This window comes from Myiozetetes cayanensis, unplaced genomic scaffold, assembly GCF_022539395.1.
Source record: "Myiozetetes cayanensis isolate MyiCay16 unplaced genomic scaffold, myiCay2020 scf5-8, whole genome shotgun sequence".
Lineage (NCBI taxonomy): Eukaryota > Metazoa > Chordata > Aves > Passeriformes > Tyrannidae > Myiozetetes > Myiozetetes cayanensis.
Genome location: NW_026087742.1, coordinates 112,112,868 through 112,127,836, shown reverse-complemented (window position 1 = coordinate 112,127,836; position 14,969 = coordinate 112,112,868). Strand labels below are relative to the sequence as shown.

Sequence of the window (14,969 nt, the reverse complement as noted above, 5' to 3'; positions counted from 1 at the left end):
AAATCAAATTTTTAAAAGGTCACCAAGTCACACACAAAAACAAGCGCTTACCAGCCAAGAGAATAACACCCCACCAAGCAGGGGCAACTGAACAGTGCCTGGCCTGTGAGGGAAAGTAAATACAAACAAGTAGTCTAAAGCTGGAACTCATCTGGACTCCCAATTTGTGGGATGGCAGCTTGTTAAAGTGGACTCACTTTAAGTCAAAGTTTGTCACAGGAAAGACAAGCCAAATCCTCTGAACAGTCAGAGTTTTAGGAGGGAGGAGAACCCTTCACATGGTCCTCACCTTAATGAGAAGGAATTTAATAGCTGATTTTCTTATCAGAGGGTCCCATCAGAAACTGTGCTGTATAACATTCTTATAGGGCAGGTCAGTAGCCTCCTACATGACTTAATTCTACCACCCATGGAAATGCCCACGGGGTAGATTGCAGCATCCCATGGAATGTCTCCCACAGCTCTCAAACCAGCTCCTCAGCTGGGTGAGTGAGCCCAGCTGAAGCTCTGTGCTGCCACAGCTCAGTCCCTGCTGGTTCTCCAGCTCAGCTGCCCAGCACTAATGTGGAAGAGATCCCTACAGAGTGAGAGGGTCCTACTGGTGACAACTGCTACACAGGGCAGTTTGTGCTCTTGAGAACTCTGAAGTGAAGAATCTTCCAATGCATTGGAGTATTTGGTCTGGGAATGTTAAAATACCTATTTCTGTACTTGTGATCAGAGAAAAATGACCCTATTTCATAGTAGTCTACCTATGCCTTTATTTTTTATACGGTATGTTAAGCATCACTGCTTCCTCCACTTGACCACTAGCAGAGGAGTATAAAACTTAAAGAATTCTTCTTTAATAGAAAAAAAAAACAATTACTGTGACTACTGAAATAAGGTAATTCTCCAATGACACACAGCATGTGTATGGGATTTGCTCCGTCAAAATCCATGCACTTCTCATCCAGCTCAGGTCTCACTCTCCAAGAAAATAACAATAAAGCTAGCAGGGACTGGCTGGGGAGGGGATTAGCAGTGGAGCAGACATACCATCACACTGCTGCAGGATCTCCTCAGCTGTGGTGTCGTAGTGTGTCAGGGGATTGCTGGGGTTCCGGTACTATGTGGGAAGACAGAACAGACATGAAGACAAAAAATGCACATTGTGAGGCATTTCAAGAACACATCAAACAATCTCCAAGCCCCACAGCGGCTACACACACTCTCTGCAGACTGTTTCCTTATCTGTTTCCTGGACCTAGGCCCGAGGGGAGATACAACCTTCCCAAGTGACCTAATTTAAGAGTAGTTCTAGGGTGCCAGCACCCTCCAGTGCCAAGATCAGTCTTGTTTGTGGGACAGCTACTCTGAGCAACGTGACTCCTGTGTCCATTCTTCCACACAGGCCTGCCAACTCAGTGGAGAAAGACATCCTCGAGCGTTGCAGTTTTGGCAAGCACTGGCTCATTGCTGCTCTCTAGTGACCACAAAAACTGGCTGGCCTGGAGCACAGCTCAGCTACAGCTCCAGATCTGGGGCATCTTCTCCTCCAGAGACACACGTAGGGTGTTGAACAGTCAACCAAGCACACTAAGGAACAAAGCTGCCACTCCTGCTCCACGCTGCCCTGCCCCTCCTGCACCCTGGCTCTCACCTGGTCTAGGATGTGTGCGTTGGGGATCTCGTTCTTCAGCCTCCACGCCACTCCCACGTGAGACTCAGGAGAATCAAATCTGGCAGTAGTTGGGGTCCTCACAATCTCAGCGCCCAGAGCTCTCAGGACATCCACCTGTAGCAAAGAAAGGCGGTCACAAAGCCCCAGAACACTATCCCGGAGTCCAGAGGCTTCACTGGATGAAAGGGGAAAGAAAACATCTTCCCTTTCCCCTGGTCAGCAATAGCCTCCTCAGTGGTTCTCCTATAGCCTGAGCCACTGAGCCATGGATCAAAACCAAATGACATTAAGGGTTTGAACTAAGGTTTACCGGGGAGCCAGGTGTCAAATTCCTGTTTCTAGGCCAGGCCTTCACGCCTGTAGGAGCTATGACTACCACACTGAGAAGCCTCATTCAGCCAAAACACCCTCTTCTCTCACACCACTCACAAATTCTGCACTCCAGCAGTGCTGTAGCCCAGTATTTTGTGTTTTAGTGTAAATTATGTATATTTATCCCCTCCTCTGGACACAGGCAGCAATGGAGATCCTCCAGGGCCCTGTGCACCTTTCCACTGCTACAAGGGCAAGAAAAGATTATGACACTGAGCTAAGGCAAAGCCTGTCTTCAGAGGGGAGGGAGACCTCTGGTGCCATGTGGCACGTGGCAATGGCCATGTGGTACCTCTCCCTCCAAAGCAGGTAAGAGCAAGCCATGGTTACAGGTAAGTGGAGGTAAGTGGAAGCTAAGGCAGCTTTTCCTTCCCCTTTGCTGTTGTGGTGACAACTCAGGTGCTCGCCAGTACCACCCAGTGAGGAGCTCAACGGGCTCCCTCACACTCAGCCCTGGGCCCTGAATATTTGAGGAATACTCCAAGCTTCAGCACTGCCTCCCTTCATCCTCTGCTCAGCGTGGGACAGCTCACCCATGGACAGGCAGTCACTTCAATGTGCGTGGCAAATCCCAAGTTCCCCTGACATTTGTATTTAAAACTGCTATGACAGCTTTCAAAGTGACAGCGCTGTGGGGATGGGTCTTAAAAGACATTTTCTATCCATGGCTAGCCAGCCTGGATTTCTGTGGATGAACAACAAGCCCCTCAGCAGAGTTCTGGCCGGCCAACAACCTGGAGACCAAGAGCCCACATCTTTGCTGTTAAAGCCACAGCACACATCTTGCACCAGGAATTCTGCGAGTGCAAACACGTTTGTTTTTTTTTAATTCTTGAAAAGACAAGCAGGTCTGACCTTCTCCATGCTCATTTTCTCTGGCATCACGATGATACAGCGGTAACCCTTCACTGCCGCAGCCAAGGCCAGCCCAATTCCTGGAAGCAAGCAAAGACACGCAGAGCACACAGTGAGGAGCAGCAGAGAACAAAAGCCACAGTGCCAGCTTTGGCACGCCCCTGGATTTAATCAGATTTTCACCAGAGGCTCGAATACAGTGCCTCTAGAGGGGTGGCAAACGGAATGTTTCAGTCTGTTGGGCAGAACTGGATTTACAGATGCTGCTCTGTTGTTTGAGGTTCAGAGCCAAGAGAAAGCTTAGCCAAGGGTGGGGAAGCTTGGCATGTGCAAACTGCTGGCTTTACCACATGCACATCACCTTCCTCCTGTCTCACCCACTCCATTTCTACAGAAGGAATTTGGGAAAGGAATGTGCTGGAAGCTAGAGAAGATCAGAACGATCCCTTCGATGCTTCCAGAAGATCATCAGAGCCTTTACTGACTCACTTTTGCATTAAACCCCTAGTTTGCAATGCACTGAAACTAAGTCCTTTCTGGAAAGAAATCATTTAGATGCTGTTTGTGATTGAGGTTCTAATGCACTGGGTAAACTTGCTACCACAGTGAAGTACCTTGACTGTTAAGAGACAGACACCTCATTCTTGCTTCCAAAATCTGTACCTCCAGCCTGATTTCTGCCTTCCAGCTGGTCATTTGCTGTACCTCAGAGAAGAGAAGCTCACACCTGTTATTAGATCACCTCTCTGCGGGATAAGCTAAACAGATCAAGTTGGCTGATCATTGTCTGAGGTCAGACTGCAAGGCAGCTCCCCCGCTGTGTTGGGTGCAGGACCAACACATGCAATTTACCCTACGCAGAGACTTGCTTGTTCAAAGCTGGCTCTGTTTCTTCATGCTGCTGGATCACAGAGAGGTAAAAAAAATAATAAACCCAAATAATAAAACTGTTACTGTAAGAGAAGCTTAGCTCACACCTCAAGTAATTCAAGCAGTGTTTAATATATTTGTGGGGGAGAAAGCAACTTTTCTCAGTGTATTATAGATAAATATGGATGCCCAAATGCAAAAATAAGACAGCAAAGGCCTCCCTAAGGCCAGAGACTGAAGAGAAGCCATCCAGCATTCTTCCTTACAGTCTGTGATGAAGAAAGAATTTTGAGACCTGAACTCTAATACTTTGTACTTTCTGCTACTGAACTGGAAATGCAGCAAACATCAAAACAGGACTCTGGCTGAGGGAGAAGTGGGATGCAGAGAGGACAAAAATATAACACATTATCTCTTACTTTCAACATAGTAGCCCTGAGCAGTAGCCTAGAGCAAATTATAATTGCCTCAGGTTACTGCCTGCCCTGGTCTTTGCTTTTATATGAAAAAGGGAGGCAGCATTCTGCAGCAATTGTCCTGTATCTCTTTCAGTTCTGCCTTTTCGGATTCCATGGCAAGGAGAATCATTTATCAGGTACTGACCCAGAAAGCAGGATGTCACAGTGTGACCTTAGATACTGGAGGAACGCAATATATATGGATATTTTCGTGTGTCGTTGTTCAGGCAAGGGGTAGAGCCACATTCACAAAGGCTTCAGTTGCACTGCACCCCCCAAAGAACGGCTGCTGAGGTGACAGCAACTGATGTGACCTCCCAGTTTTTTGTGGAAGGCAGATCAGCTCATCACCCCAGTCCCTCCAGTAACAAAGGCTTGAACTGGACCAAAAGAACAAGAGAAAGATCTGCTTGGCCTGTGTCTAATATCATGCAACAGTGGATGGAAGCCCAGGAAGGAGTTTAAGAACAGGACAAAACACCACTCCAGAGCACATCAGGCAGGAGAGTAGCTTGCAGCTCAGCTCAGGAACCTGCTCAGAGGAGGCAGTATACATTTATATATTTATATTTTATAATATTTACATATTATAAATTTATATTTATATATTTAACTATTTATATTTTATATTTTGGGGGGGAACACTCCAGGTATGTTTTCTCCCCAGGAGCAGAGCAGCTTGAGAGAACTACAACAGCTTTGACACAGGAGCCGAGGTAACTCCAGCGCCTTGCCCTGGGCCCTGCCTATGGGATTGTTCCTTCCTCCAGCCCCCCAAGGAGGAGATGCTGTGGATCTCCTGTGATTTTCAACAGTGGAACTTGTTGAAAATCCAGGTGTGCGAGGGCTTTGTCAGCAGGCAGTGCTGTGGGGGTGCAGCTCATCCCCCACATCAACTGCACCAGCATGGGAAGGGCTATTTCTCAAACCAGGCCCATCTCACCTGACAGAGGGACCACAGGACTTCCCAAACAGAAAGAATGGGAAGATCTATATTCTTACCAGTCTTCTGGGTGCTTTTCCCCCCTTAAATTTCAATCAGACTTGAATTCCTGAATAGGACCTAAAGATTCTAGTGAATCCAGCTTAACACTTCTTTTCTCTGAAAGCAAAGAGGCTCTGCAAATTTAGCAGAACTCCTTCCCAGCTCTTCTGGTCAGCACAGGGCACTGTAGAAATGTTCCCTGTGCATGATGGAGGAGGCACTGCAGGCAGGAAGAGATCCCTTCTTCCTTGCACAGGCAGCCTCCACGCTCCAATCTCAAACCTGCCTCTCCCAGGAAAAGCACCTCAGCATTTCCCCCCACACACACTTTGCTAAGGTCTCTCCGAGCCCCACCTGTGTTTCCAGAGGTTGGCTCTATGATTGTGTCCCCAGGCTTCAGGATCCCAGCCTTCTCAGCATCCTCCACCATCCTGATGCTGATGCGGTCCTTGACGCTGCCCCCGGCATTGAAGTACTCGCACTTGACCACTGGAATCACAGAAACCAAGCACAGCTCTTGAACACAGGGACTTGGCAGCAGGCTGCTGATTCCTAACACCTCTGCAAGAGCAGCTCTGTTAACGTGTCTGCCCAATTCTTCCCTCCCTGCTTCCCAACACCAGAGACGGGGATTCAGCTCACGGCGTCTCCTCTGTTACAGGTCACAACAACAAGCAAGTTGTCACTGGAATCACAGAATGGTTTGGGTTGCAAGGGAGCCTGAAGATCACCTCATTCCAACCCCTTGCCATGGGTAGGGACACCTTCCACTGGACCAGGTTGCTCAGAGCCCCATCCGACCTGGCCTTGAAACCTGGTCTTGCCTCTTCCCCGAGAAGTCCCCAAGCCAAAGAGCTTCTGATCAAACTGGAAGTTTCTCCCCTTGTTCAGCCTACACTTTCACTCCAGTCTCCCCCAGCAATAGTCCCTTCAGTGGTGTTGAACATCACCTTTCTCTGATCAGAACCTCCAGGTATCTCCAGTACGGTTGGGTTTAAAACCCCAATCAAACAAATAAAAAACTTTCACTGACAGTTTCATCTCTTCAAATATTTTCATTGATATTTGGTGCTAACTGCTGATGTGCATTTTACACACACTGATGAATACCCTGAATATGAGAAGCAGTCACAAACTTCACACAACTTTTTTACATTTAAATGTTCTATAAGAAACATTTTACTTTTTCTACAAAAATGGAAAAGCTGGAGGAAATGTTCTCATGAAGCACAAACTGAAAGATGTTTTAAATGACCAATTCCAAAAAACTGACCATCTGCCAAAAAAAAAAGAGGAATTTTTCCTCACCATTTCCTGCCAGGTGCCTGCACTCCTGTCCCCAGGGTTACATGACACTATTAACCAGAACTACCCCAAGTTTCTGAAAAGGTGTTTGTTAGTTTGATTTTCTGTGTGCAGCAGTACTCACAGAGCTCACACTTGAGTCCAAAGTGCTTCCCAATCTTGTTGATTCTCACCAAAGGTGTATTGCCAACTTTAGTCAGGATGTTTGGCAGGATCTTTGGAGGCTCTGGCCTGGTACAAATATAAACAAAGTCAGTGTATTCCCAGAAAGGGCCACAGACAGGTCACACAACAACCACACAGCACTTGTGGTGCTTTTTATTTCAACCACCTTTCTCCCTCCCCTTTATCAGGGTAGTTACTTTAGGTATTTTACTTTAAAAGAACAACCATGGGATACAAACTCACAGACATCAAGTCCTTGATCCAAAACAAGGATTAATCAGACATTAAGCCAAGCACTGAGGCAAGAATGAAGACCTCTGCACTTTCTCCTGGCATGGAGTAGCTCAGCACTCCTCAGAGTCAGCTATTTTATAACCAAAAGGCACTAATAGTGCAAACTTTCATCTAGTCAGGGATCTGTTTGCCAGGTCACTTAAATTCATTCCAGTCCGTGTGCTTTCACATCTGTGGTGCAAGGCCCCCTGTATGCTCAGTCTGGGTTCTTAGCTTTGCTTAGACATGGAAATTAAAAAGCACCAGCACATCTACAGTCTAAGTAAGACTCATTTTAAATCAGTCATCTGCTGTTAAATCCCCATGGCTCTGAGGGAGCCTGGATTAGTGCTGAAAAGCAGCAAATGAAATGCTCACAGAGAGGTATGATGATGTGGGGAGGCAGAGAGGGGTTTCCCGAGCTTCCACGTGCATTTGCTGGGTGTATCAGGGCGGATCCACTGCCTTTCCTTCTCATTATTCTTGCAGTTCTCATTCTCCACCCCACCAGGGAGACAATACTTGCCAGCTGCATGAGGGCACGAGTTTGTCTCTGGCTTCTTCTGGGGAGGAAGAGTAGGGATTCCATTCTGGGGGGAGGGAGAAGGAAAACAAAAGGAGAAAAAAGAAAAAAAAAAAGAAGAAGGGTTAAGGAGAGTGAGTGATCTGTCTGCCCTGCTGTAACAGGGTCAGAGCACCTTTGAGATTATCAAAGCCACTTAAGTTCCACACCATGGGAAATCCCCCATCCACATCACTGCCCCCTGCTAAAAGAGCTAAAAGTCACGTTGCTAATAAGGAGCCCTTATTCTTGTCTCTCTTGTCCCACCAACTTTGCCATCCCAGTCTGGTGTTCCAGCACACAGTTTTCCTGAGGGAAGCCTGAGCAGCAGCTACCCTGGTGACAGTGTTCAGGAGACAAGTCTCTAAAAAGGGCAAGGGCAAAAAGCAGTTTTAACACCCAAGAACAGGTTCTGCCACTGACTACAGGAGATTCTGGGACTGCACCTGAGACCCAGGTGTTGGGGAGGAAAGCACAGCATGTCTCAGATTAATCCCATCCTCCAGTGTCTCAGTCTTGTTCTCCCCTTATGGGGAAAAAGGTCACAACAAACAGGTATTTTGATGGCCAGCTGATGTTTCCATAGTACTGTGAGGACAGGAAGGTGTTTCAGCATCATTTTGATTTCCCAAATCCTTATCAGCAGCACAAGAATAATTTAAATACACTGAGGCATGTGCTTACTGTAACAAGCCTCCATAAATATCAAGGAAACAGGACTGGTCTCATGAGGGATACCCCATTCCAAGAGGAGTGGAATTCAGTAAGACTGACTGGTGGCTCATTAGAAAGCTGTGCCAAAATACTCTGCATTCCTACTTATGGTCATGGAGAACTCTTCCAGAAAGACCACTGGTTTCAACAGCACCTCCCACCACAGCATTTCAGCAAAACAACCTAGAAATCCCTCTGGAAACAGGTGGGGCTCTCCCAAATTCTGGTGACAGAAAGGTGGGATAACAGTACTCCCCAAAGGCCAGCGGTTACCTTTGACACAGGAACAGGCTTGTCTGATACGAACTTCTCCATGGTTTTTGGTGAAGGTGATGGCCCAGGAGACTGGAATTCCTTCAGGAAAGAGTCACCAGACTGGAATCCTCTTCAACACTGCAGAACATGCAAGTTAGGGGAAAAAAAAACTATCATGAAAGAGTCTCTCACGGGGGCAAAACACAGACAGCTTTTTCATGGAGAGAAAAAGAAGGTGCGAAACAAAGTGAAGATGATTTGTGTAAAGGATTTAAAAAAAAAAAAAAATCATTCAGCAGAGGTATTGCACAATATGATGGAGGGTCCCTTGATCCTGCCCTTCCTGCACTACATAAACTTCCCTGGCTCTGAAAGGGGAGAAAGCAGAAAACACCTTTTATCCGACTGTCTGCAATTCCTTAAGCTTGAAAGCCACACAAAGTAACAGGAAACACTTCAGTTCACAGGATCCAGACTTCTAGGGACAACAGGGGGAAAGGGCTTCGCAGTGCCATCCCCAAAAGACCCTGTACAGGACTTAGGAAACAGCTTTATCCAGAAACACCAGCAAAGGCCTCTGAACCCTTGAGGAGACCAAAATCTCACCCAGTTTTTACCCAAAATGAATCAGTGTTACATGCACAGCTGTAGTGATGCTGGATATAACACAGACATGGCAAACACTTCAGCCTTCTAGGAGGCTTTTTGTTTCAAAAATCAGCGAATACGAAATGTAAACAGTAAGTTCATTTTTCCTGCAATGGCCAGTTGTTCACAGAGCCTGCCTGCTTCCTTCCCACTAAAGGCAATAATGTGGCTGAAGTCTTGGAAAGCATGATGGTTGGTTTTTTTCCCCTGGTATTTGTTTTTTTCATCACCATTTTGCAGCAAAATTCAGCTCTTTCCATTACTGAATTGTGCTGGAAAGGGTCCCCTGGCCTCATCCTCCTTCTTCTGACAGATGCACCCAAAACAGACACAGAGTTGATGGTCTGGTGACACACTGGGAAAAAAACACAACTGAATCACAGGCTCAGTGAACTTTAGTATTTGATCCTGTAAGTTAATATGGACCACTAACCACCACTGCCTTGTGCACACCAACTCCTTTCTTGCATGCTGACTTGAAGAAAACTCCCAAAGCACTTAAACAGCCCTCCTTTAGGGGAAAAAAAAAAAACCTCTGAAAGAGTCCACTTTCCAGCTTAAGACTTGAAATAATTCTGCTTTGGGATTATCAAGGTTTCCATGCCACCAGAATTGTATGATTTTACTTTATTTAGGTTAACACATGCCCGAGAGCCAAGATGAACTAGATCCTGTCCTAGACTACTGACCAAGACTAAACTAAGAGACACCAGCCCAGGAAAGCTAAGATAAACAATCAATAAATAGTCTCTATTACCAGAAAGCAGCTCATTTCCAGTTCCAGAGTGAAACCTACTTTCATTTCTCTTTCTAGGAGGTCCCTGGTTCGCAATTCAGAATATCAGTGGCTTTGTTTTTAGTAAAGAAAAAAAAAAAAAAAACAAAACACTGGAGAAGTTTCAAGGCTTCCTTTGAGCCACATCCATATGTTCCCTCACCCAGCTGGCACCAAACCCTGGACACAGACACCGACTGCCTCTGCTCACAGGTAACACTGACAACACTGACAAAGTCCAGCTAATAAAGGGTCTTGGTGCCAAAGGATCAAACCATTTCAACATGCAGGAGGAAAGCAGCAGGGGCTTAGAGACAGGAAACAGCCCATTGTGTTCATCTTCCAGGTTCTCATAAAATAGGAGCACAAAACCTTTAAAAGCTTTAAAAATCACCAATTCTCGGTGTCCTTCAAAAGGGTCCGAAAAACGAGGAGAATGGGGGAGAAATTTCTTGCAGAAAAAAATGTAAGAGGTTTCAAGTATTTGTTCTTTGTACTGACAGCAGGAAAGGAATTATTGTGGCGTTCAAAAAGCTGCATTTTGAAGGACAATGCCATCTCATTTCCTCTATTGTAAAGCAAAAAAACCCCATAATTCACTAACTGCAACTCCCATCACTTCTTGAACTAGAAACTAAGCAGAAGCTAAGAACAAGCTACATTTATTGCCTTCAGCTGAGCTGTGAGACTCTCTTGTACTTTCAGAATGGCAGTGCTTGGTATTTGATCAAAGCTTCAACAATGGGGCTTCAATTCTGAACAGATAACGAGAAAAGGGACAAAAAGCCACTGTCAAGCACTGCCAGCAAAAATCCTAACCAAATACTAACCTTAAGCAACATAAATCATTGCTTACAGCCCTTGATGATGCAACTTCAGCAAAACAGAGGGGAGAGGTGGTCTGGGACATCCAAATAGTCCCCCATGATCCTGCCTACAGACCCAAAACGGGCCATAGGAACCTGCTGCATCTTTCTACTGGGGAGACCTCTGGGGAACAAAATAAAGGGGGTGAGAAGAAACCCCTAAAACAGAAGATGACAGCAACACCTTTGCTACCCTGACCCTCTTCTCAGTCTTTTTTTCTGGGAATGAGGACTGGGGAGACAGTGCAGGAAAATGCCAACTCTGCTCCTGTACTGGACACTGCTCAGGAGAGTCCAAGGGAGACAAACTGCAGGAAGAGCTGCCCATCCTCTGGAAAGAAATTCTATCAGCCTGAATTTAATTTTGCTATAAAGGGGAACACTCCCATAACTAGTTGGGGGTGTGGGTAGAGTCTAACTAGAAAAGCCTGACTAACTTCTGCCATTATATCTGCAGAGCACACGAGGCAAAAAAAAAAAAATCAGAAAGACAATTTACAAAGCCATTTAAACCTAAGTCACGAAGGGCAGGGGGACACAGAGGTGTGAGATGCAGAAAGTGTCATGGGCAAGGCTCACATCTCTGGATCCATCTCCACAGGGAGCCCAAGACCTAAAGTATTTCTCAACTCCTACAGAAAAGGGCTGAAAGCCAGCGAGTGAAATTAATGCCCAAACAGCCTGAGCTGAACCCACTCCACAGATAAGTCAGGAGCTACAATTTCTACAGCTGTTTACAGTGTATGGTATCAGCACTAATGTACTGTACCACTTAAGTATCATGTGAGCAAGAACCCAATTAACTGGAGTCTTGTCTGAAGCACGAACAAAGCTGTCTAAAAGTCAGGTGTAAGAGGTGAATCAGAGAGAGATGCCCCCAGGGCTGACTGCTCAGCAAGAGATGAGATACAGAATTCCATTATGCTGAGAACGGGAAACTTTATGAGGTTAAGCAGGCACAAGTAAACCATCACAAAACAGTTGTTCTGCTCCCTCTGAGTGTCACAGGGTCTTAGGGGGCTTTAGGATCTTCATAGATAAGCAGATGCAGCAGTACCCAAAGGCTGGATGGGTACACCACAGCTACAAATGATTCAGGAGACAGTCAGACATTTGGGTTGTTTTGCTGTTGTGGTTTTCCTGTAAGCATGTGTGTGTGTGTCCTTGCTCCTCCCTCAGGAGCAGGCAGCCCTCACTCAGAGATAACCACTCTCCTCACTCAGGAGATAACAAGTGACCTGAAATAACTGGAAAATGAATTAACAGCACAGAGGTTCTAGGCAGAGATCCTTCAAGAATCCCAAGTCTTATTTCCATTTCCTCCTACAGAGCAGATGGGCACATGCATGTCCTCTCAGTGATCACCTTTTTCAAGGCCAGAATGACGTACTTGTAATATTCCTGATAGGAAATGGGTAATTCTTTAATGCCCCCATCTCTGTAATACTGCAAAGACTCAACTTCAACAGCAAAGCGACTTCCACTACTGTGCCAATCGTTACACCAGAAGTCAGCCAGGGAAAACATGAAAATGTTCGGTTTGCTTCCCCCCACAGAAGGGAAGCTGTGCCTGCAGCCCTAACCCAGGTGTCCTCTGGCACCTCCATTTCCTGCCTTCACTCCAACCCTGCCTGAACTCACCTGATAAGCCTTCTGAGTGAAGACTGAAGTCTTCAGGAGCTCAACAGCGTGAGAGAAAAGCCTGGAGAACGCTTTATCTGCATTTTTACCTCTTGCAGTCTGAAGCTTTCATTATTTCTTTCCCTGCTTTCTGCTTTAGCGCACACAGATGGACCAACACGGGCAGCCTGACCAGTGCTTTTGATCTGCCGAGCTCACCAAGTGCAGCGAGAGAAGCATTACAGGTAAGAGGCTCAGGGATCAAGCAAGCAGCCCAACGTGGCAAACAGAGGGAGCTGGAGCTCTGCTCTGGGTTTCTGGGAGGTCTGTGACACGGGCAGGAGCACAGCCCCCCCTCCCCGGTATTACGGTGCCTCCCTGCAAGGCGACACGGCTTTTGTTAGCCCAGGGACCTCTGATAAAGGCTGGCAGAGAGCTGCTGGTCGCCACTGCCTGGGCATGTCCTGTGGGAAAGGCCACAAGTGCCACCACCACTCCGGCCACACCCGCGGAGCTCCCAGCAAGGCACCCCCGGTGCAGCCACGGGCAGGGCGCTGCCCTGTGCCCGGCCCCGGTGCTCACGGGCAGCTTTCCCAGGTCACATACAGGCTGCAGGCACCTGCCAGCCCATCCCACCGCCTTGGCAGGCTGCCAGTGCCAGGTCAGAGATGTCCCAGGGCCTGCAGAGCCCGGGACACGGATCTCTCCTGCCTCTGGATACCAACCACCATCCTTAGAGGCACACTCTGGCTGCAGGAGAGCAGGCTGGGTGACCCACACGGCAGAGGTCACGGGAGGACAACAACAGCCACCAACCAGTATGAAAAAGGGCGGCAAACACCCCAATGCCAAACCTACTCCAGCACCTAAACTGCACTTCATCAGCGGTGATCTCAGCGCAGACGTTCCCCTGCTGAGCAACACCAGGCTCTGAGCAGCTCTCAGTTTCCCAGGGAACACCTCTCCTCTCTGGCACGAGATCCCCACGTTTCGGCTCTCTCCACACTCTGTTTTTTTCCACCCTTCCGCAGCACAAGCTTCGCAGAACACGGAGCTCTCACGCCACAAATCAGCAAACAGAGTCGCTGAAAGGGTAAACAGTGTGAGCAACCACGCTGGAACAGGGCCCAGCACTCCATGGTCAAAGGCTTTAGGATCAGAGAGACACACAGCAGACTAGGTACTCAAACAGGAATAGGAAGGAGAAGAATCACTTGTCTTTCAAGTAGTGGCCGGTTCCATGTGCCAGCAGCATTATTAACGCTGATATTGAGCAGCTCTCTCAGGTCCTATGAAGTTCAGACCCCTCCCGATTGGGGAAAGGCAATATATGAAATAAAATGATAAAATGTAAAAGAAAAAAAAAAAAAAAAAAAAAAAAAAAAAAAAAAGCTTCATGGTCCACTGCATTAGCCAGACTTGCCAAAAAACATTGCAAGAGACGCTCATGGTGCCCACGAGAACAACGGACAAGCCTGGCCGGAGAGCTGGTGCCAAACCCAGAGAGAAAGGCAGAAGTCACAAAGTCATCTTGTGAGCCGGCGTGAGATGCCGAGAGCCCACCTCTGCTCCTCCTTGCTCGGGGGAGGCGCTCCCGGCCTGCCCGGGGCATCCCCCGCTGCTCCCGGGGGTGGCTCCGGGGCTCCCCCCGCCCGCAGCTGCCCCTTCCCACCCCTTCCCTTCGGCACAAACACAGCACAGAAGTCCAGCTGAGCGGCAGCACCGCACCCGCAGAACCACAGAGCGGGTCAGGTTGGAAGGGACCACATCTGTGCCAGCCTCCCCGCTCGAGCGGGGCCACCCCAGAGCACGTGGCACAGGATCGCATCCATACGGTTCTCTGGAACATCTCCAGCCAGGGAGACTCCACACCCTCTCGGGGCAACCCGTTCCATCCCGCGGCCCCCCCTCAAACCCTCATCCCACCCCAGGATGGGGGGCACGCCCGCCCCCCCAGCTCTCCCCACCCCATCCCATTCCCGCGGATGATGCAACGTGCGGCCACGGGGATGGGGCAGCTCCCTCCCCCCCGCCCGCGTTGCGGCCGCCACCTCACCCGCGCGATCCGGGACACCGCCGCGGCGGCGATGGGGATGGAGATGATGATGATGAGGAGGAGGAGGAGGAGGATAACCAGGATGAGGATGAGGAGGGTGAGGATGAGCAGGATGCGCGGGGCGTTAAGAGGAGCGCACGAGCCGCTTGGCCACGCCCCCCGCCTCGCCCTGACCACGCCCCCTTCGCCCTCCCGAGGGGCGGGAGCGGTCGCGCGAGCGCTGATTGGTCACTGCGGGGGAGTTGGCGCGTCCGAGCCAGCCAATGGGAGGGCGGAGCGCGGGAGGGGCGGGACCGGCGGTGTCCAGGGATGTCCAGCGGTGTCCATCAGTGTCCAGGGATGTGTATTGATGTCCAGTGGTGTCCAGCAGTGTTCAGGGATGTCCAGCTGTGTCCATCAGTGTCCAGTGATGTGTACTGATGTCCAGTGGTGTCCAGCTGTGTTCAGGGATGTCCAGGGATGTCCAGCGGTGTCCAGGGATGTCCATCAGTGTCCATCAGTGTCCAGTGATGTGTATTGATGTCCAG

At 48.5% G+C, this 14,969-nt stretch overlaps 1 protein-coding gene across 2 annotated transcripts in view; it reads right to left on the bottom strand.

Annotated features, from left to right (window-relative positions):
- The window catches only part of LOC126648702 (cystathionine beta-synthase-like protein), a 28,133-nt gene extending 13,552 nt beyond the window's left edge, over positions 1-14,581 (bottom strand). For both annotated transcript variants that reach the window (XR_007630880.1, XM_050332113.1), the window contains exons 1-8: positions 14,443-14,581; positions 8,496-8,615; positions 7,325-7,536; positions 6,633-6,739; positions 5,558-5,692; positions 2,891-2,970; positions 1,643-1,777; positions 1,039-1,108 (exon numbers count right to left, since the gene is read on the bottom strand). Coding sequence is in view for 1 of the 2 variants with exons in the window: in XM_050332113.1 (XP_050188070.1) it covers positions 1,039-1,108; positions 1,643-1,777; positions 2,891-2,970; positions 5,558-5,692; positions 6,633-6,739; positions 7,325-7,536; positions 8,496-8,537 (781 nt within the window). In the remaining variant the exon portion in view is untranslated. The remainder of the gene's footprint in view (positions 1-1,038; positions 1,109-1,642; positions 1,778-2,890; positions 2,971-5,557; positions 5,693-6,632; positions 6,740-7,324; positions 7,537-8,495; positions 8,616-14,442) is intronic.
- Between the last annotated feature and the right edge of the window lie 388 nt (positions 14,582-14,969).